General features: G+C 34.8%; 1 protein-coding gene across 2 annotated transcripts in view; it reads right to left on the reverse strand.

Annotated features, from left to right (window-relative positions):
- Window positions 1–447: 447 nt before the first annotated feature.
- The window catches only part of Fim (plastin-2 fimbrin), a 163,740-nt gene continuing 139,952 nt past the window's right edge, over window positions 448–24,235 (reverse strand). For both annotated transcript variants that reach the window (XM_081762903.1, XM_081762902.1), the window contains exons 10-12: window positions 6,438–6,589; window positions 4,985–5,086; window positions 448–2,870 (exon numbers count right to left, since the gene is read on the reverse strand). In XM_081762903.1, the coding sequence (XP_081619029.1) occupies window positions 2,700–2,870; window positions 4,985–5,086; window positions 6,438–6,589 (425 nt within the window). In that variant the 3' untranslated portion in view covers window positions 448–2,699. The remainder of the gene's footprint in view (window positions 2,871–4,984; window positions 5,087–6,437; window positions 6,590–24,235) is intronic.

Below are 24,235 nucleotides of genomic sequence, written 5' to 3' on the forward strand. Positions count from 1 at the left end.
TGTAAGGTTGTAATTTGCGTCTTTTCTCAGCATCGAGGCTATATGAGACGTGAACCTACAGTTCATGGTGGACACGTAATGCGTTGAATTCTAATGTTCTCCCCACCGGGAATCCAACCGGGAACCAGCGCAGCAAATGCACAAGCTAGACAATAGAACGGCGAGGAGGGCTGCGTAAGATCATTACACCTGAAGCTATGATTTGGTTCTAAATGACCTCATGGTGGAACCATTCTGATTCAAAGACGAAGTATTTTTCTAGCTGTATTGTGTATCTTAATTATGCCCCGTAGAACTTGAAAGGTAGAAATAAGTTATTAACAGTAGTGAAAAAACCTAAGAAAGCTTATGCAATGATAATCAAGAAACGAACTGGGAACTTTGCATCAAGCTCGACCATGCTATACCGACCTTTTGGGCAGACATTCCAAAATAGAAAAAAAAAAGTTACAGATTAGCGAATGTACTTTATTTTATGTAACATCTTTACAAATGCTGAATGAATTTCATTCAAATTATATTAACAGCGAATAAAAACAAACATCGTACACAATATAATTTTTTAATTCAAAATATAAGCTTAAAAAAGTATTGGTCCCGCAGAAATCACTACTTGTAAGTCACAGTAATATACTTTAAAAAAATCGGTATGTTATATATCAGTCATTATGGTAGAAAGAAAAGAAGTTTCACTGAATTTGAAGGAAAGAAAAAAAAAAAAAAGGACTCTTTGGAAGCCTATATTTACAAAATATGTTGCTTGTAAAGATCAAGAACTATAAGTACAAATTAATAGAGAATGCAAACAAAAGAACAGTTTACGTCAAGAACTATAACTAGATAAGGTTTCAACCACAATACGGAAGACCTATCAAACATAGCAGTACAAAAATACTTTTTGAAGAATAAAATGATAAATTTACATCCATTTTTATATCTTCCATATTTTCTACTTCTACCTTTACTAACAAGACTACTGGTTCTTTTTCGTCACTGAAGGAAACAGGGACATAACATCAGAAGAAAATTACCGCACTATAAAGCATCCAAATATTGGGACCTTTCGAATATTTTTATATATAAACCTGTTCTTAAATATGAACTATACACTTAAGAATTATATTAGATGATTGTAAAACTATAACTGAAAGTAAACTTTAGGCTAATGTTTGAAACTGTTAATTGGTAACAATATATATTTATATGCAAGAAAGGAAAAAGGTTGTTCATAAAATTAACTTACACGAAAATAATAATAATAATAAAAAAAATGAAAGATATTGGAAGAAGTTTTTTTACTTTGTACTAAAATTTAACATTTTCTCAGAATTAATTGGGTTACCGAAAAACAAAAACCATCACCAGACCTCCCTCTCTCCTACAATGTTACTTTCCATAAAGTACAAAATTGTATTATATTTGTATGTATATAGCATATTCATTGTCAAAAATTCTTTGGATTCATCTACTGTATTGTATGTAGAAAAGTATCTAAAATAAGTCTTGTTTATTTCAGTTATTAAGATAGAAAATGCATCACTAACACACACAAATTTGGAAAACTGAATTGAAGCATTGGAACTCTTGCCACAACCTAATTACCAGCCTGATTACTCTAATACTGCAATTAAATACATATAACGCCTGCAGTTTGGCTCATACAAGTTAACAGCAATAATATTATATTAACTTCAGTTCCTTACATAAACGTTATATGAAGGAATTGTGCACACTATACATGTTATCACCGTCACAGAGCTTGTGTCAACACATTCACAAGAACTCTTAGTGATCTTACCAGGTATTCAGATTTAATCTGCAAGAAATCTAACATGTTAAAAAAAAAGTGTTGTATCAAAAAATGTATGGCATCCATCACATAAACACTCAAATGTTCTTTAGCACAGACATTTTAACCATATACATCTGGACTCATCTCATACACATTAAGAGGCCTTTGTACTTTTCAAATTGATGTTTTAGGAACACACTTTCCTTATTGAAAGCACTAAAAATGGAATGTTTTCAAATGTGTGGCACAATTTAACAGTATATGTATGAAGAGGAAAGAAAATACGTCGGTTAATACTGCAGGTTGCATAGTACATTACTTTTGTTTTATTTTATATATATATATATATATATATTGACAATTCAACATGAATTTGCACCGAAACATCTACAGAGGAATGTTCTCTTTGCTTGTATCATAACTGAATAGTAAGTTTACTTTTTTTATTTCCTCATATGAAGATCATATACTAAGATTTTTTTAACATAATTAAAACATAATAATTGTTAATGTTTACATTAATATAACAACTTTTAGATTGAAGATAAAAAACTTAAAAAAGAACTCTTTACATATATATATAATTTTAATTTTAAATTTTCCAACATTGAATACAGTACAATTTATTTATACCTATGTAGTTGTTTATACACTCATCCACGCAAAACACACACACAGGAGGTAACATGTAATTAATTCGACAAATTTTATGATCATATTTTATATGATATTACAATTATTTTACGTATCTTCGTTAGAATGAAGTATCTTCATACAATATTGGAATGATAGCTGAGTCTGTCATCATATCTTATGACATTTTGATCACAGATTAATTTTTATTTACTGTCAAATTTGACAATCTTCAAGAAACAAATAAATTCACTTGACATACTCAAACATACTTTTAAGACTGTTTTACATCCATGTTAGGAATGTAATCCATGGCCATCAAACATGCGAACACTGTCATTACCATCTTTGGTTTCACTTCAGTAATGTCTTCTGGTAAGGCATACACTCTTGCTCCCAATTTTCGGGCCATTGATATTGCATACTTGGCGTTAGCTAGGTTGTCCTAAAATAATTCAATATAAATTAATTATACATCTCTACCCACATGTAAACTTCGATTTAATTTTGGATATGTAAATGTTGCAGATTACTAAGTTGATTCTAACATACAGGGAATTTTTGCGAGAAAATGGTGAAAAGAAAAAAAAAATATCAGGGACAAAATTATTCTGATTCAGGATAATATTTACATCTTTTAATCCATTAAACATATATAAACATTACGATTGTAGCGATTACAATAGGAAAAAATGAATAAATTAATTCAACATACCTATTTCTTCTTAAAACATGACTGACCATTGTTTAGAATTACTCATATGCTTATATAGCAGAGAATAATATGGCATCGTGTGTGTATGTGTGTGTGTGCATCCCTCTGTCTCCATGTGTTCCAATGGAACTCCCATTAAATTAACAAGATTATGATGATTTTCCCCCCCATTGTACAAGCTTTACTTTAGTAGACTTAAATCCGATTTTGCCAACTGTCTACTTTACTTCATGAGACATTATCAAAAGTGTCTGATAATGTCAGATGAAATCAAGTGGATAGTTGGCGAAACTGTTATAAGTTAATAATTTTTACAATAAATATATTGTTTTGCTCAGCGAGTTCTTTAAATCGGATTTAATGACATTTGCATATTCATTCTTCCAACTTAAAAAAAAAAAACTGTTTACGAATGAAATCCGTCAAGCGTAAAGGCATAAAATCAACCCTATTTTGTAAGTTTGTACACATACATAATGGCATTGAAACTTCCAGCACTAACCAACGTAACATTTAACCTTAAGATGCAGTGAATATTCTGTTTAAGGCTTCTCAAATCATCTCCATCACTAACGACTGATAATCAAAGATAAGCAAATGAAAGATGGAAAAAGTCCCTTATTTTAAAACTCCGAAGTTTAATTGTTTAAAAATAAGAAAATTTTCACTGGTATGTTTCCCTCCCAATTTTAAAGAACAGGTTCCAAAATTATTGGAATTAAAAAGTTGCAAGACATCACAGCACTTGGAGTTGAAATCTCTCAATAACTAAGTGAAATAACGTCTCTCCTTCTGGAATAATAAAAATATGTTCCGTGGAAATTTCGTATTAGTTTTCTGATGTTTATGAAGCAATGCTGGATTCGCTTAAGATTAGTGAGTTACTCCTATTGTTTGGGTTTTGAACTAATCCAAGTGTATGACGGGTACGTTCATTCTCGGGTTACACTTATATCTTTTCATTGGATTTTTATGAATGTAACGATGAATTCACTGCTTCTTGTGAAAGCATGCTGTCCGAAACATCCCTGAAACTGTTCTATTTCCATGAAACACTCTACGCATGCTTCCTTTCAGGCTTTTCAATGGAACCCTCTTTCTTTGACTTCTGTCATGTGCAAGGAGATAAATTACCCGAACTTTAAGAACGTGTTTCAGAGTAACTTTCTTAATATATATATCATAAAACAAAGCATATGTTTTCTAGAAAGCTTAAGAATTACTCCTGTAATTTCGGACTAAAATTAGTGAGGAACAAGGTGATGAGAATCTAGAGCTAAAAAACTTTCGTTTGCTTCTACAATTCGCAACATCATTTATGTTGAATCACTAAGATTAGTCTACCTGCATTCAAAACGATAAAAAAAAACTTCATATATAATTATATGACGTTCACGGAAATAAAAATGTAGTGATTTCAGAATAGGTTTTACACAAGAAAAGGACAAAAAAAATTACTAAAGTTAAAAAACCACTACGAGAACAGGTCTACAAACTCACGATACAAAAGAATCTGAAACTGAATCGAAGCAAGCAAGAAATAAATTTTCCAAGTTATAAGAATTTGCGATTATCTATGAATTGCTAGCAAGCTAAAAGAGAAACTATAAACGAAATAATCGATGAAATGATAATGTGGGAAAAATGAGAGTGAATTTAGAGAAGCCACAGTCTTTGAAACCGTCCCTATGACCATCTAATGTCTAAAACGACTGACCGATCATTGAACCACCATGAGTCACATTACTGAATTCGTGTTTAGCGGTACTGTATTTATTTAATAATACCATACATACCCTTCATCAAACAGAATTACTAATAATGAAAGAAAAAGACAAAATTACCTCTTCCGACATTCCATGCTTCACCAAATCATAATTAATAGTACCAGGTTTGATGGCATCGATTAGGTCAATTACAACTGTTGCATCTCCAAGAGTTGGATCCTAATAAATAATTAAAAAAAAACTACGAATTAAGAAAATAAAAACGATCAGTAGAACTGTATTTTCATACACTTACGTACATTCATGTCCAAAATGATTGTCGCATATCTATAACTGTCTTCTTGTAAGAATATAATTTGATGATGATTTTCCAGGGTACACTTAATACTGATACTGTGTGTATAATTGGGAAATGTACATTTGTGATAAATTTTATAGGAAAAGGATTATAAATACTAAAATTAGAATAAGTAAAACAAAATGTCGATAAATGGACAAGAAAGTTTTATTTTCATTTTCTTGTTCTTATTTACTGCTCTTCTGACATGAAATTTTTCACATCCATGTCTTTGCCGATTATACACATACTAACATTATAAGAAATACTGGGCAAATTCGTTATCAAATTATATTCCTACAACAACATATATATAAACATGCAACAATAATTTTGGACATGACTGTACAATGTTTAACTTTCTGACTGATTAGCATATCTCAAACACAAAAGAATGGACAGGAGAGTTTCAATCACTAAAACGCCTGTAAGATCACATTGGGTACCGTCATTTTTGCCTTCTCTTATCATTTATGTTCATGACCAATCTTTTGCTTCACTCGACCTCTTAAACCCCTTTCTGCTTTGCTGCTCACAACGAGTAGTTTACCAATGGGACATTGGTCTCAAGAAGTGAACTGACAAGATGAGTCACAAGGCAATCAATATATTAAATTAACAATAAATATGACTATTGGATACCTATTCATTGTAATGAGACTAATAAATTATATATATATATATATATATATATATATATACACACTCATGTAAAACTAAAACACAACAACACACTGAGCAAGGAGATGTGATAATGGATAATGTTAAAAAACACAATCACTTTTATTATTTTATTTATTATTATTATTATTATTACATATTATCTCACAGCCTTGCTCAGTGTGTTACTGTGTTTTAGTACAAAATGAAAACAAGGCCTGATAGAATAGTCATGTGAAACTATTGTACTAAAAAAGCATTCTCTTGTTTCCGTGCACGCGCTCACTGTATCTTTTGTTTCGATCTGACAGAAGGAACGTAGCATGTTACTACAGGTTTCCTCTTGTACCCTGCTAGTTGTGGTCGCTACAGAAACAGGAATATCAGAATAGGTCAACATGGAAGTCACAAAAAAACATGCATACTTCATCAGTTCAAGCTCGGAACAAACGCTGCTGAAGCTGAAAGAAAATATTCCAGGCATTTAGTTGGGATGCGGTTAACTGGGTGGACAGCACAGCAGGAGTTCGATGTGTGGAAACATCACTATGTTATAAGTCCAAAAATACTTACTTGGAAGCTTCGTAAAACACTTTTCTTGTTAGCTCGGCTCAATTTATTGTTCACCCACTGCACGATTTCCTTTTCTACTATTGGACTTCCTGTATTGGCCAGCTGAGTCAGTATAGATAATGTGTACGCTCTCATCAACTGCCAAATTAAAGCTGGAACAGGAATATTATATATATATATAAATTTCTCGCATTAGAAACATATATATATATTGATACTCTAAACATAAATTTGTTACAGAAATATGAATACATTTCACTTTAAAGTACCTTTGCACACTTGTAAGGAGGGCGGAAACGGACAAGCAAGCTCTTTAATATATCTTGAAGTCTTACCTATGTACGGGATATATACACAGCCAAACTAAATCAATCAATATATATAATCAAAGTAAGTGTGGTTTATCCGTGCGTGCTACAAAGGCTCCGAAACCCCATGGGAGTTATATGGCATTGTAGCCCTGTATCTCCCATCCATGAAGAAGGTTTTGGTTTGGACCAGCAGGAATCCTAGAGGGAGAAAACGCCCTAGCAACGGTGTTACTGTGCTAAAAAATGGGTTCAATTTTAGAATTATCAACAATCTTAGAAAATGTTACAGACTGTTATAGAAGTTTGCCAAAGGTTCGAGAATGTTCTAGAATTTTCAGGATGCTCTAGAACCTTCTAGAATTATTCAGGATGTTCTAGAATGTTCCAGAATGTTCGAAATTGTTGTAGAATGTGCCAGCATGTTATATTTCCTATAGGTTCGAAAATGTTCTAGAATGTGCACCAGTAAGGTGGTACACATTAAGAATACGGAGAACATTAAGAATCATTTTTATTAAAGTTTACAGGTATCATTATTATGCTCAGATTCTTCTTAACCTATTTAATGTTTTGAAAGGAAAATGGTGGGGTTATGTCTAGATAATGGGAGCCAGACAACAGAACCTAACTTACCGAATCCGAGCTACTACTACTATTTGTACCACTACTACCACCAACTACCACTACTACTGTTGGTACTACTACTATTTCTACTACTACTACTACTACTAAAGGCTGCCTCCCATATCTAAACACAATTATCTGTGGCGCCCCTGAAGTTGACCTGTTCCAGGTTGAGTATCGCCATGCGCCAACACAGGAAGAGTCTACATAGAATAGCGACACTATTTCCACAAAGAAATGTGTTTCAGAGTTACGGTAAGAATTACTTATTCAGAAGCAAAATTAACTAAAATTATAGATTACTGAGAAACAATTTTTCTGGGAGGTACATTGAAGAAAGTTAAATACATTATCAGTTTCATCTTCAAATTACTTAATGCTCTTTGGCGCCAGTGTGCTCAAATAGTACCAAAGAAAGTTAACAGGCAACGATGGACCGGAGTCTGAGCCATTACATTTATTTACAAGTTTTTTTTTTTAAAAAAGAAGAAGATATAATGTCTACAGACATCGCTGAAAATACAATGATGGTTTCAGAATTATCACAAAGTACCTAAAATGCCCGTTTTTCGCACATGGAATATACGTTTATAGGAAACTAGCAGCGTTCACCCCGCTTCGCTGCGGTCACCCCGGAACGCAATAAACTTTGTTACTTAGATAATTTTTACTTTTTCGCTTTCAAGTGATTTATAGCGCCTGTCAGTTATGTTAACCCGCCGAGTGACACGGTCATGCGGGTTGCATATAAATACGTTTATTTTTATACCTATGATGAACTAATAACAAAGGATTTGTACGTATGGACACTTGAATGGTCAATTATCTCAAGACACTGGTAATTAAAAATTAAAGTGATATGATAAAAACCATCTAGGGTCCAAATCCTAATAACCCCCCAAAAATAAAAGAAATTGGTTCAGCCGTATTAGCGTGATGAGGGAACAAAGGTTTTGTACGTTCTCTTTTATAATATAGATGAATTACTCTCTATAAATTGTAAATTAAATATATGCCACGGAAACTTGGATCGGGTCAAGGAAAAGTGAAATTGCCAGACAGTTAATTGCATGCCAGTGATATGTTTAAAACGTAACAAGTGAAAGTAAATTGCTTAACTTAAAACTTAGTCTAATATAAATAAAATAAAGAGTTTGTTTGTGTGTCTGTCTGCGGCCTGGGGACCAGACGAGTAGAACGAGAGTTACCAAATGTGGGTCACGGGTGCCTTGGTCCAGGTCCCAGACCAAGACGAATCTTTCTTTTTTTAAATTTCGAGACAGGGGATCTCAGAGGGGGGGGGGGCATTTACCGGAACATGTAAAAGAAGTAGAATATGGCCGAAATTAGTGTGTAATTCATAGTTTTCGCGGTCCTGAGATCAATAGTAAAACTCTGATCGCATTAACTTCGAAATTCACCCCTTCGACTGCGGGCCGGGGGTCACCGGGGGCGGGGGATACCGGGACATGTAAAAATAATCCAGAATGACCGATATTAGTGTCAAATCCATAGTTTTCGCGGTCGCAGAGATCAAGGTGACACTTTCATTAGCAATGACTTTCAAATTCAGCTACCATTGTATGCGGGCCGGAGGTTACCGGGGGGGGGGCATAGACATGTAAAATTAATCCAAAATGACCGATATTTGTGTCAAATCAATAGCGACCACGAAAACTGAAATCAATGGTGACGCCTCCATTAGCAATGACTTTCAAATTAAGCTACCATTGTATGTGGGACGGGGCCACCTGCTGGGAGGGGGGTTACCGAGACATGTAAAACTAATCGAAAATGACGATATTAGTGTCACATCCATAGTTTTCGGGGTCGCTGAGCTCAATGGTGAAACTCAAGAAAGTGTTTACTTTTAAATTTAGCCCCCATCAGCTAAGGAACGGGGCCTGTACTAAAGAGGGTGCCGAGACGTAAAAATAATCTAAAATGACTGATATTTGTGTGAAATCCATAGTTTTGTCTACATTCACGTTGTTTTTTCCTGTTTAGTAGTAGATGGTTTTATTGTGGTTAAAAACAGGTTAGTTAATGGTTGTGTTAAGTATAAACCGTGTTTACTATTAAGGTCATCCCAATGGAAACACATCTACTTTGTCGGATATGCATTCACACAAAATACATCCAATTTTAGAAATGTTTAATTTTTCTTTTGTTGTTTAGTTTGTTGACACAGATATTTTATCTGACCCGTGCGAGAAACGGGCATAACAGCTAGTATGCTACTAAAAACAAGATAATGCAAAATTTTAACCATCAGTAATAAAATAAAAAAAATAAAAAAACAAGGTCTTATTTTTAGACATATCCGACAAAAATATGAAACAATTACAATGACAAAGTATTATGTTCCATGTATTGTTAAGTGCAAAGACGTAAATACTTCAGTATGTTCAATAGGGTAATACATATACACACAGGATGCTTCCAAACAACAATGGAAATGACTAGGGGTGATTCCTGACACAAGATAAAAGGTATATATCAATCTAAGTATAGAAATGCTTTTCCTCGATGCTATGATCAGCTAAAAAAGTCAGAAAATGCAAAAAACATAAACGCAAGAACGAAATGTTTGCTAAAAGAGAATATTCATTACATGTTTTTTCTTTAACGTACAATGATTCAACCGTGTCCCCAAAGAATGCAACATTAATTTAACTCATTTTCCAACGCGAAACAATGATAAAATTTAGCACAGCGACGTAAGTCGGGTGATAACACGATATTTGATTGTTACTTGCACTTATTTCTATATATTTGCTTAATTAATTACAATATTAATATTGCTATCTACTAAAACAAGAATTGATTTTTTCCTGGCGACGTGATTTTAATAAGTGTTCTCGTGCTATCCAGCCAGGTGAAGATATTGACACTCAACGTTTCGAATGCAGACATTGGATTCATCTTCAAGGATTCTGAGGAAAAAAAAGATATGCGGAGCTATGAATAGGGGTATGTAATTGGCTGATGAAAATGCTTGCTCCTGAATTGGCTGTTGAGGCTACGAGAAATGAACAGTGAAAAAAAAAAAAAAAGTCTCAACAGAGACAATGGGTTTCAACTCAGTGCTATTTGGTCGGCCCTTTTCAGGAACAAAAAAACAGGCCTTCAACAAAGCCATTTGTCATAGCCACAATAACAGCTAGTAAGGAGCCAGCATTCCCCTTAGCCAATCACAGGTCCCATTCATAGCTCCGCCCCTAAGTAGTCACCATATATATATATATATGTGTGTGTGTGTGTGTGTGTGTGTGTGTGCGTGCGCATGCCTTCATATCTCTGGTCTCTTCATCAGCATCCCTGAAGATGAATGCAATGTCTGCATTCGAAACGTTGGATGTGAATATCTTCACGTGGCTGATAGTAGATAGCAATTTTAGAAGTGTTCTCGGGCTAACTATATATTACTGCTGTTAAAAATCGAATAATTAATCATACGGATAATGGTTTCTTTGAATATTCGAACAAAATACGCCATTCAAATAATTCTTCGAACAATTATTCGGATAATTATTCGAAAATTTTAACAGCATTACTACACCTCCTATTCCGTTATGCAATCAAAAATGTTCAGGTAGTGGCATGTACAGTATGACATCCAGAGGATCTTCCTAAATTACGTTTCAGATTCTGAAACTGGGATAAACTTCAAGAACTAACTGATTGTGAAATATTTCCAAACAAAAAGTAAATAAAAGGTACGGACCACCGCACTGAACTTCTTCGCTGTAATTTCGTAAACTAAATCACGTTATGCTGCAATTACACTGTTCAGCATAGGTTCGGTTGTCTCGAAGGCAATAGATGTTTCTTAATAATTTTGACATGTTCATTCCGAAAATGAAGACTGTTTGTTTCTATCACGTACAGTTTTTGCACAAAACTACAGTGTATTACTTTCCTTAATTTAAGAGAAGAAAGCGTTGTTTCAGATGTTGTCAATATATGGAGCCATGTAAACATGTACTTTTACGTTACAAATCTTTCATTTTGCAACTGAATGTGAATAAAATTAATATAAACAGTTATTTTGTATTGTGTTGACATGCTGTTGTTAAACTACTTTGACTTTGGATATTTTTACAGGGCCACAAATTAGAAAGCTGTTAGTAGATGACACATTTGAAAATTCAATGACCGAATTGGAAAAGAACGCCTGGTTAAGTTTCAAAAATGTTGTAGGTAACTTTCTCGGAAACAAGAAACACCCTTACTATGTAACAATATTGTATAAGATATGTTGGCTTATTTTCGCGCACTTGGGTGTAACATGAACTTCAAGATACATTTTCTACATTCTCATCTTGACTTTTTTCCTGCCAATCTTTGTGAGGTCAGTGAAGAGCAAGGGGAAATAGTTCAAAGATATTTCTGAAATGAAGAGCAGATATCAAAGCAGATGGAGTATCACAATGTTAGCAGACTATTGTTGGATGATGAAGAGGGATCGTGACAGTTACGACAAAGAGGTGTGCATTTAAAAAGGAACAAGTGGCTTCTCAATGAACTTGAGGACCAGCGCAAGTAAGTGTATTTAACATTATACCGTTAGAAATAAGGTTTATGATAATATTATGTGTGTATAGCATTGTTCTGCAGTATTATTCGTGCCTTCCGAAATTATATAATACTATATACGTATATTGAAATGATAGTAGTGTTCGAAATAAAGATTGTAAATTGTAAGAAAACCTGACATGATAGGCATAAATGGATGTTGTTTCTGTAATCAGCGCCCAAAAATCATTTAGAATCACTTATTAGTTTGCAAACAACCGAAACGTTTTTCAAAATGCTGACCAGTGTTATTACTGAAACATTTATTTGTGAAGTACGAATATATATATATATATATATATATATATATATATATATATATATATATATATATATATATATATATATATATATATATATATATATATATAGCGTGTTTTCGTCAAACTTCGTCTGAAAAAGTAAACTACTGCTAGAAAAATTTCCGAAAAGAAAACCACCCTCAGGAATAAACAACCCATTGTGGATTTCTCAAGATGAACGAGGTACGCTATATTGTAAGAATAGTAATGAAATATTTATTTATTAAATATAAACAAAACCCCTGAGTAATTTTTGAAAAAAATCTCCCGGAAAACTTACCCTCCAAAGAAAACAACCCCTTTTGATTACTGCAGGACAAATGAGTTATGCTGTTTTGTTAGATTATTAATGAAATATGGAAAAAATCGCCCGAGAACCTCACCCCCAAGAGTAATCTACTCTTTATATAGATTTTTTCAGAGTAAAAGAGTTGTGGCACATTGTCAGGTTATTAATGAAATATTTAGGAAACATGAAAATCACGTATGTGGTTTTTGAGAAAATTGTCCGGAAAAAAAAAAAAAAAAAAAAAAAAAAACCTCACCCATAAGAGTAATCTACCTCTTCAGAATTTTTCCCAGAGAAACTACTTATATCACACTGTGAGGAAGCTAATGAAATATTGATGTACGGAATATAAATAAATAGACAGAGCCGTTTCAGGAAGCAATTTTTATTTCCACCCTTAATTTTGGGACTAGGGAGGAACCCCGCCGTAGAATCTCGTAAAACCCTTAAATTTAAAATTTGGTGCGGATACGTTGAACGGTACTGCCTCTTGACGAGTGAACACATTTATGTCGGGACGAACGGACGAACATCCACAAAACACTCTTGCGGCTTTTAGGGGCCATGAAACGTGTAAATCAGTTGAAATCTCGAATTTGATATTTTATATTACATATATATAAAATTTTCTTTCACGATCATCATGTTTTCTTCTTTCCTACCGTCACGAGAAAGAAAGAAATGGGTAAGAAATAATATAATTAATGTTTCAACAAAGTGCGCAAAAAGATTCTTTAGTGGGTAAAACGAACAAATGGGTCAAAGACTATAAAGCCATTGGGCGCGATTGATTATAATTGACCATAACAAATTATTTAGAGCGTCTGATGCTTTTGCAGTCTAGTTCCATTTCTTATTCCCCCCTCTTTTTAATATTTGGATCTCTTCCTTAGGTAAATTATCGTGTTAAAAGACACCGAGTCTCAGGCAAGTACGTACGAAAGGAGAACAAAATTCTACAACGGTAGAAAATGCATTATTACTAAAAAGCACAAATTAAAATAAAATTTAAGAAAAACAAGGCCTTTTAATTAAACGAAATACGATGATCATTTACGCTGAAGTAAATATATTTCTGTGATTCGATTTTCGTTTGCCCGGGAGACAGATGATTGACGTAGTATTCCTGCAAAGGGTCGACGTGTTCCCTCTTACGGTGTGTATGGCCAATGAATGCTGTTAAAGCGAAGCGCGTGTGGCACATTGCCCTAAGTAATGTTTACCCGTGCAGAACAGCGTGTTTTCAAGTTTCAGGTGGCACGACGTCGAAATGCACGTCATATTCACATACGATTACTTGAGGCGTGTAACGACAGTGTTCTCTTTGTCTTATCGGCTGGTTGGAGATGGGTTGCAGCATTCCAGGCGGGGCAAAAGTCCGTAAAGAATATCTTGGGACTAGTGTTAAGGCCTGGAAAAAAAAACGGAAATTTTGGGTAGAAAAAACAGTTTTTTTTCCCGAGCTTGGAAAAATACGGAAAAATTGAAATTTCTGAATATTTTACTACATTATGCTTTTAAAATGAAAACTAGTTTACAGTTAAGATCATTGATTAGTTATGTTTCTTCTATTAGAATAGGGAAATTTTGTGGCAACAAATATATTTGTACCACTCCTTTAAAGTTAGCATTGTGATAGAATGGAGTTATGGGTACAAAAGATACTAAAATATAATCCTAGTTAGATTAATATAGACGTATTTAAATTATCTTAAGTAATCTTATAAAGTTACCGTTTTATGGCAGGGAAGTGTTAAATAACAGGGCCAAAATCATTTTAGTTAATACCAGTATGTTAAAATCAAATATATATATTTTACGGAGGTATGTATTGTCCTTGTGCTGTGTAAAATTTCCGGAAATTTTGAACCCATTAGAAAAAATCTTTTGTTTGGAAATATTAGCAAAGCCCAGAAAATATAATTTAAAAACTATTTCTTCGCCTGATACTAATCTTATTTGCTGTAACGTGTCTGCAGCATGTATGTATACAACGAATTTCGCTAGCAGGAAAAATACTTAAAGCAACAGCTTTTAATTTTATTTTTTAGTTTCTGATTTCTGATAAAAATCCCTCTATTATTTGTAATTGTATTTTTCGAGCAACTCAAAAAGAGAAATGCTCTTATTTATGTATAAACACACACACGTCGCACAAGTGCGTAAATTTGAACAGCGACAAATGTATTGAAGAATTTAACATGTGAAATTTCTGTTTATTATTATTAAAGACTAACTTAATACCCGTTCTTCGCACGGGGAAAATATGTTTCATTTTGGGTATAAAGGGCACAAGAACTGTCACCAATGAACTACTTCTTGTTCACCTCAACCATAGGTTGGTAGGCAACATGGAAACTTTAAAACTTTTCTCTCAATTGAGAGAGCTGTTTTATAATTTGATAAGGCCTCTTCTTCGTAACTGCATCTAGATATTCTATCCTTGGTCTTCCTCTTCTTGGTTTTCCCTCTGCCTTTCCCTCTATCAGCACAGTGATCCAATCGGAGTGTCGAATAAGATGGCCAAGCATGCTGTTTCTTCTTTTTCCTATTATCTTCAAGATCTGTCGTCCTTCATTAGCTTCCTTTAGTACGTCTTCATTCCTTTTCCTTTCTATTCATGATATGCGCAGTATTCTGCGCCAACACCACATTTCAAATGCTTCCAGCTTGAATATTTCAGCGTTTCTCAATGTCCACGTCTCTGATCCGTACAGCGCCATGCTCCATACCAGTGTCTTAGTAAATCGTTTACAAACGTCCAGCAACACATTTCTTGATGTTACTAGTCCTCTTTTCCTATTGATGCTTGTTTAGCCTGTGCTATTCTGCATGTGCTGTCTTCATTCCAATGAACTTAGGGACTCCACAAACTATGAATTCGACACTAGTATCAGTCATTTTCAATTACTTTTACATGTCACTTTCCCCCTTTAGGAGTAACTAATGTGGGATGAATTTGGATTTAAACGCCATCGGAAGTGTCTGTTCATCTCAGCCACCCAGGATTCGACACTAATATTGGCCATTTTCGATCAATTTTATATATCCACCCCTTCTCCCTCCTCCAAGTTGCAGCGCTGAATTTGGATTTAAACAGCATCGGAAGTGTTAATGTTCAACTCAGGACCCCAAAATCTATGGATTGGACACTAATATCGGTCATTTTCGATCATTTTTATATATATTCCTCCTCTCCCCCGCCCCCTAGTTACGAGGATGAATTTTGATTTAAACGGCATAGGAAGTGTTACTGATCATGAAAGCAACCCCAAAAGCTATGGATTCGACACTAATATTGATCATTTTCGATCATTTGTATCTCTCCTCTTTCCCACCCCCCCAGTTCACGGCGCTAAATTTGGATTTAAACGGCATTAGAAGTGTCACTGTTCATCTCAGTGACCCTGAAAACTTTGGATTCGACATTAATATCAATCATTTTCGATCATTTATATATATATATATATAATCACCCCTTCCCCCTCCCTAAAGTTTCGGCGTTGAATTTGGATTTAAACTGCATCAGAAATGTCACTATTCATCTCAGCGGCTCTGAAAACTATGGATTCACACTAATATCGATCATTTTGCAACATTTTTATATATCTCCCTCCTCCCCCAGTTTGCGGGGATATTTTTGGACTTAAACGGGCTCGAAAGTGGCACTGTTCATCTCAGCGACCCCAAAAACTATGAATTCGATACTGATATTGGCTATTTTCAATCATTTTTATATCTCTCCTCCTCCCTCCCCTAAGTTGCGGGCCTGAATTTTTATTTAAACAGCATCGGAAGTGTTACTGTTCATCTCAGCAACCACAAAAGCTATGGATCTAACACAAATATAAGTCATTTTTGATCATTTTATGTATCTCCCCTCCCCTTCCCCCAAATTGCAGTGCTGAATTTAAATTTAAGCTTTATCGGAAATGTCACTGTTCATGAAATCTTAAGTTTTACGTCCCACGGTTATGCCGGTTAGGCTAAAGGAGACGGTGATGATGAGAGATGAGTGAAATGGTGGAATGAAGAAAGTGGGAGGAAACGGGAGAACCCCGAGAAAACCCACGAGCACGGTGTTTGTAGACCACAAAGTTCACTTGGCGGAGGCTGGGATCGAACCCGGGACCCCAAGCACCAGAGGTGAACGCTCTACCACTGAGCCACCGCGCCCCCCATGTCACTGTTCATCCCAGCAACTCCGAAAACTATAAGTTCGAAACTAAGATCGGTAATTTTCAATATATATATATATATATATATATACGCACTTCCTTCCTCCAAGTTGCACTTTCAAAGTGAAATGATAAAATCCATCCCAGGCCCGAACCTCATCTATGTTGAAAATTTTTATCGAGATCAGTCTGGTGATTCAGGAGTTGTTAAGTTATAAATATAGTCACTTTCATAGATAATTTGTTGCACTAGAAAACAAGTATTTGTTTACATACAAATTTTTGTACATAAAATTTATATTAAAGTCTGTATTTGAATATTACATAATAGTAATTAAATGTCTTAGTGCATGAGTATTTGTGAAATTTGTCTACTGCTCTTTCTTTTAAGTAATAATTTGGTTAAAGTTAACAAAATTTCACCAGATCAAAGAGCACAGTTTCATTTAAGAGAACTATTTGTTGCAACAGAAACACTTCATAACGGTAGATGTGTATGCAATTGTAAAAGTTCTGTAATTAATGCCCATCCAGGAGTAAACGACTAAATGGCACATAAAGGAAATGAGTGCAGATTATTAATTTTCAAGAATAATTACAACAGTTTTATTTTCAAATGCTGCTTTTTTTTAGATACTCACAATATTGAAATTGTTCAATTTACATTTTTCACGCGTTCGAAAAAGAAAAAGTTCCATTACTAGTAAAACTAACCTTAATACAAAGATTTTTGTTATTTTCCCAATTTTTCCGGAAAGAAACCGGAAAAAAACTGTTTTATACCAGCCGGTTCAAAATTTCCGGAAATTTTACAACACTAGGTGGGACCCATATTCGAACGGCTACAGATCAATTATCATACGGAAGCACTGCTAACATTGCTCGAACCTTATCGGAGATGAACGTGTAGTGAACTGGCTGATGAACTGAATATTTCATCTCCGACATACACGATCTCGACATTCGTAAGGAGTGATTCCATTTCAAATCGTACAGGGTGGTCCACACGACTCTCTCAGATTTAGTTTATTTTTTTAAAATAAGAAACTACATACAAAATTATTAGACATATTTTTTCTTTTTGCTGAAAAACATTTTTTCTTCGATATACAGCCTTCCAAAATGGCTGCACTCCTCTCGGATTGCTCGAAAAACTGAAAAACATGTCAAATTAAAAATTTGATTGTAGAGAAACGAGTGTACTTAGTAGCATAATCGCAATAGCAGGAAGAGTATAAAGTTGTATGTTTCGGTGGAGGGCCAAAATTCGTTTATTGGTCCAATAAAAATTGCGCAATTCACTCGCAATGTTGCCAACTTTGGTGAATTTTTTGCTAACTTCAAATATTTTTTTCTGTCCTCACGAGCAATATCAACCATTTGCTTCTAGCATTGAAATCTATTCCATAGGACTTACGTTTCTGATTATTACATTCCACGTTATAGCATGATGAAAAGCCGAAAATTTCATTAAGACGCCATTTTCTCAAAAACCCCACCTTTTAAAAATCTGAATTTTTTATATGTATTGGAGAAGTACCTAAGTATTTAATATCCGCTAACCGTTCATGCGGCTGTAGCCCCTAACATTCGCAATTAATTATTGAAATTTCGATTTTTGTACTTGAAATGTAAATATTTCCTATGGGCATTTAGATCCTATACACAAGGCGAATTGAAAGGGAGTGTGAAAATTTTGAGAGATGAATCCTGACATCAAATCCAGTAGAAAAGTTCCTATAAACATGAGTCGAATTCCTCTTGGTTTTCGAGTTACAGGGTTTCCAACTCGGGACCCAAAATCAACTCGGGACAATAGAAAATAAAATATATATATATGTCGCGTTAAATCAGAAACTAGGTGTTAAAGCTTTGATAAAGTTCAGAAAGTTGATTTGTATCAATATGATGATTTTTACGTGCGTTGCAATTCGGTCGGCAGTGTTGCCAACTTGGTAGAACTTCTATTTGTTTCCAAATGACACTACGTGGATTTTATTAGATATTTGGTATTCATTAATGATTGTAAACATCACATGAAGCACAATTTTCCCCACATCATCACAGTTTTCGAAACTTACATGTATTTCATTAAAAAGTTTTATCTCGTGCGTTATTGATAGTTTGCGTGATTCGGTGTCGTGAACATCGTCCTAGTGTTCTCTGGAACCATGAAAATACTTTTCACTGGTAACATGACATTGTAGTGCACTAATTACAGAGTTTGTGTGAATAATAATGGAGAAGTCCTATTACAGTAAGGACCGTATTAAATGTGTTGATTATGCTAAAAGCCATAAGAGGATTGTGCACAGAAAGAATTCTAGACAAAAATTTTATCTTGCGGTAAAATATATGTATTGCGTACAGCGTGTCTGCCCAAACGTTCTGTTAGGGGAGGAGGATTATTTGTGCCCTGTACACAACGCGATTTGAAAGGAAGTATGAAAAATTTTGAGAGGTGAATCCTTCACCGTAGTCTAGGTTTCACCGATAACGGCCGTTTTAATGGCGACACATTCATGTTTAGCATGTTAACTGTCTGGTTAATGGTTTCCAAATCTACATTCAGAGGAACAAATTCTTTATCTTGCTGGTGCATACTTTCATATTTACACTTTCTTCCGTGGTCACAAATATCTCACACATATTCACGTTGTTCGCGGTAAATATTCAAATCACTTTTTACACAAATACCCATCCTCTCCTAATACTGTACTACGTTTTGGCAGACGCGCTGTACGCAATACATATATTTTACCGCAAGATAACATTTTTCTCAAGAATTCTTTCTGTACACAATCCTCTTATGCCTTTTAGAATAATCAACACATTTAATAGGTCCTCACTGTAATAGGACTTCTCATTGTTATTCTGACAAACACTGTAACTAGTGCACTCCAATGTCATGTTACCAGTGAAAACAATTTTCATGGTTCCAGAGAACACCAGGATGATGTTCACGACACCGAATCATGTAATAAACTGTTTCGTGGTTGCAGCAGAACTTTAACAAGTTCGAACTTGATGCGTGGAGTTACGAGAGGTTTTGCAATAATAAAAAATAAATTTTCTTCTTCTTCTTTTTATATTATTATTATTATTATTATTATTATTATTATTATTATTATTATTACAACAACTTACACTCACGTAGTTTCTATTCGACATTTTGTTTTTACTAATGATGGCAAACATCAAGTGAAATTAACACTTAACGTTGCAAACTATCAATAACGCACGAGATAAACCTTTTAATGAAATACATGTAAGTTTTCGAAAACTGGTGATGTGGGGAAAATTGTGTTTCATGTGATGTTTACAATCATTAATGAATACCAAATATCAAATAAAAACCAGGAAGTGTCTGGAAACAAATAAAAGTTTTACCAAGTTGGCAACACTGCCAACCGAATTGCAACGCACGTAAAAATTATCATATTGATACAAATCAACTTTCTGAACTTTAACACATAGTTCTGATTTAACGCGAAATTTATATTTTATTTTCCATTGTCGCGAGCCGATTTTGGGTCCCGTGTTGGAAACCCTGTAACTCGAAAACGAAGAGGAATTCGACTCACGTTTATAGGAACTTTTCTACTGGATTTGATGTCAGGATTCATCTCTCAAAATTTTCATACTCCCTTTGAAATCGCCTTGTGTATAGGACCTAAATGCCCATAGGAAATATTTATATTCCAAGTACAAAAATCGAAATTTCAATAATTAATTGCGAATGTTAGGGGCTGAAGCCGCATGAACGATTAACGGATATTAAATACGTAGGTACTTCTCCAATACATGTAAGAAATTTAGATTTTTAAAAGGTGGGGTTTTTGAGAAAATGGCGTCCAAACATGGCGTCTTGATGAAATTTTCGGCTTTTCATCATGCTATAACGTGGAATGTAATAATCAGAAACATAAGTCCTTTACATTTTCAAGAGACCTTATGGAGTAGATTTCGATGCTAGAGGCAGATGGTTGATATTGCTCGTGAGGACAGAAAAAAAAATGTTTGAAGTTAGCAAAAAATTCACCAAAGTTGGCAACATTGCGAGTGAATTGCGCAATTCTCATTGGACCAATAAACGAATTTTGTCCTTCCACCGAAATATACAACTTTATACTCTTCCTGCTATTGCGATTATGTTACTAAGTACACTCGTTTCTCTACAATAAAACTTTTAATTTGACATGTTTTTCAGTTTTTCGAGCAATCCGAGAGGAGTGCAGCCATTTTGGAAGGCTGTATATCGAAGGATTTTTTTTTTTTTTTTAGCAAAAAGAAAAAATATGGGTTTAATAATATTGCATGTAGATCCCATATAAAAAAAAAATATTAATAAATCTGAGACTATGATGGGGACCAATTGTGGTTTACCTGTACGATTTGAAATGGAATCGGTCTAAGGTTGAAACCATATGGGTACCGTTATGTCCTGATGGAGGTGCAAAAGTGGCACCGATGGGAATACGCAGCTTACACCTTGAATGTTACGTACAATGTTGGTTTTCTGCACCGCATTACTGCGATTGACGAAACATGGGCGAGATCCTATGAACCAGAATTGAAACGTCAGTCCAGTGAATGGCGCCATCCAGCATCCCCACGATCGAAAAAGGTCTAACAGCCAGTAAATGTTAAGGTCATGATGTCATCTTATTACCACTACGGTTACTGTAAATGCCTCGTACCTCAGTTACCATACGCGGCCTGCATTGCGACGCAAACGACAACCCATGCCGTCTGGATCAATATTGCTTCTCAACAATATCAGAAATGAAAGGAAAATGAAATCTTTGAGTTTTACGTCCCACGATTATGCCGGTTAGGCTAAAGGAGACGGTGATTATGAGGAATGAGTGACATGGTGGAATGAAGGTGGGAGGAAACGGGAGATACCCGAGAAAACCCACAAGCACGGCGTTTGTCCACCACGAAGTTCACACGGCGCGAGCTGGGATGGAACCAAGGACCCCAAACACCGAAGGTGAACGCTCTACTACTGAACCACCGCACCCCCTCATACTGCCAATACGGTACGACTCTCTAATGACGATGGGGCAGGGAAGTACTGAAGCACCCGTCATATTGCACAGATGAACCCCTATGATTTTAATTTGTTCCCTTAAATGAATCATTTCGGGAACAACATTTTCGTGATATTCTCAGCACTGTTCATGCGTTAGGGCGCTTTCATGAAATCCTCTCACAAACGGGGGCTCTTAACGGTGTGTTCACCAGGCAGGCGGGGACTATATCGAAGGAATATAACCACTTCAATCTAAATGACCCTCGTAAACAAATCATACTACAAGGTTAAGAAAAATATCACCAAAAAGTTAAAAGAAAATTTCTTTAGAAAACAATTCTATTTATGCACGACTGAAAAGCACAGGGAGAGCTCATATGCTTTTTAAAACGTTTTAGTACACGTAGATACACGTAGATATCGTGTATTAAAACGTTTAAAAAAGTATATCTGATGTGAAGAAAATTATTTTAAATATATATAGTATTTTTATTATTAGTATTATTATATATATTAGTATATTTTCATCTTTTAGTATGATTTAATTTCTTCTAGTTATATTTTTAAAAGAAAGCATTTCCAACAATATTAATTTTATTTTTTAATAAGATAACATTAATGCACAATTAGATTTGGTGCAGAGGCAACGAAAGGGTAACTTAAAGAAACTGGGCAATTCCTTTGGTATTCTCTAAAGTTCAATGACGGAAAAAAATAAAGTATAACATTTCAGCTAGGAATAGCCACCCGCAATTTCAACACGAAAAATTCATAGTATATCGCTCAAGCTAAAAGTACACTCTTAGAACTAAAAAGGATATGTATATAAATGTTGTTTTTCGATCGACGCATCTTTTCAGTGTATGAAAAATTAATTACAAACAATAAATAAAAGAAAATATGTATATGTATGATTGGCAGTTCGCAGATTTGTATGTAATTATTATCGAAGTCTTAAACATTCTACCAATTTTCCTGCCCTCACTCTCAGGTTTATAAGTTAATGCACTACTGAACTCTTTCCTACACAGTTTTGCCTTCTCTACTGCATTTGTTTCCCGTGTCTCCTTTTCTCTTATTCTTTCACTGCCACCTTGATTTCAGTACCTCAACCCAATGTGCCACCTTCACTTTTGCAACAAACTAGCTACATCTAGCGGAAATTGTATCTTTCCTAGTCGTGTTTCGTTCGAGGTGCTTTACTACCTTTTGTGCCCTATATATTCTCTATGTCCAGAAGTATGTGAAAGATAAGAAAATCTTGAACTATTTCCAGCATCAACTTCTTTCGAATTTAGAATACTTTTTATCAAATGTTTTAAAAGTAAAGAAATAGTTATTGTGGTCCAATGACATATCCAATACAACTTAGTTCACTGTTGTTGTCTACGAAGGTCTTGTAGAACTGATCTTAAAATTCTCTTAAATGATTACATCGTAATGTGAAATATGCTAATACGAGGAGCATCCGGTAGATATTTTGACATTGTCCCCAGCCAGTGCAACGTACTTTTGTCATCTGGCTACGAGTTTTTTATTTATGCAGCTTTGAATTCTCTTTGACAATTTTCCCACCATTAGAGATCTATGTGAATTACTTCCTCTTTTAGTAATTCTGCTACATGATATATACATACACTATTTATAGAATTTGTAATTTCCTTACAATTCACTTACCGATCCCGGATGATGTAGAAGGCTATGAACTCTGTGATAGTAATTTTTCTACATTATTACATCACACACAGTATTTACTGGACAAATGCATTTATCGAAATCCTAGCTGTTCTTCCTAAGTAGGCCTATGGTGGCTCAGCAGTAGATCACCTTAGTGCGAGAGGTTCCTGGTTCGGCCATAGGCCATATGAATTTGCGGTGGACATCATCACGTCCTGGGTTATCTCGGATTTCTTACAATTCCACACGGAATTGTATGGTGTTCAGATACGGGTTATCTCGGATTTCTTCTCATTCCACCAATTAACTTTTCATTAGTCTGAAGGACATATTCGTGGGACGTTAAAGATTTCATTCCATGTCCGTTTTCTTCCGACAGTTCAATCAAACATGTCTACCTCCTCTTTTGAATTTTAACAGTTTCCTTCAAACTAAGTTGGTCTATACGTTTTGTCTTACCAGGAAGGTCGTGATGTGTTACTCTGACTTCATATCGATACTATTGCTGAATCAATTCGTTTTTACGTATGAAACAATTACGCAAACGAAGAAATCCTCGATCGCAAGCGTGTCTGAATTATGAACGTTAAAAGTTCAAAATTGAATAGACTTTACAGAAAGCTTAAAGTAACCATTTCTTGAGATAGAAGTTTCATTTTTGGTATTGGGTGCCCAGCACGGTGAGAGTTGAAAAATATGCAATTGGCATGATAAGGACACTTATTTGGGAAGGTGTGGGGTGTGAAGGCTAATGGCGTCTCACAACTTGCAAATTGCCTCCTGTTTGGCACACCGTGTCCA

The sequence above is a fragment of the Thermobia domestica genome, chromosome 6 (genome assembly GCF_964235325.1).
Source record: "Thermobia domestica chromosome 6, izTheDome1.hap1.1, whole genome shotgun sequence".
Classification (NCBI taxonomy): Eukaryota; Metazoa; Arthropoda; class Insecta; order Zygentoma; family Lepismatidae; genus Thermobia; species Thermobia domestica.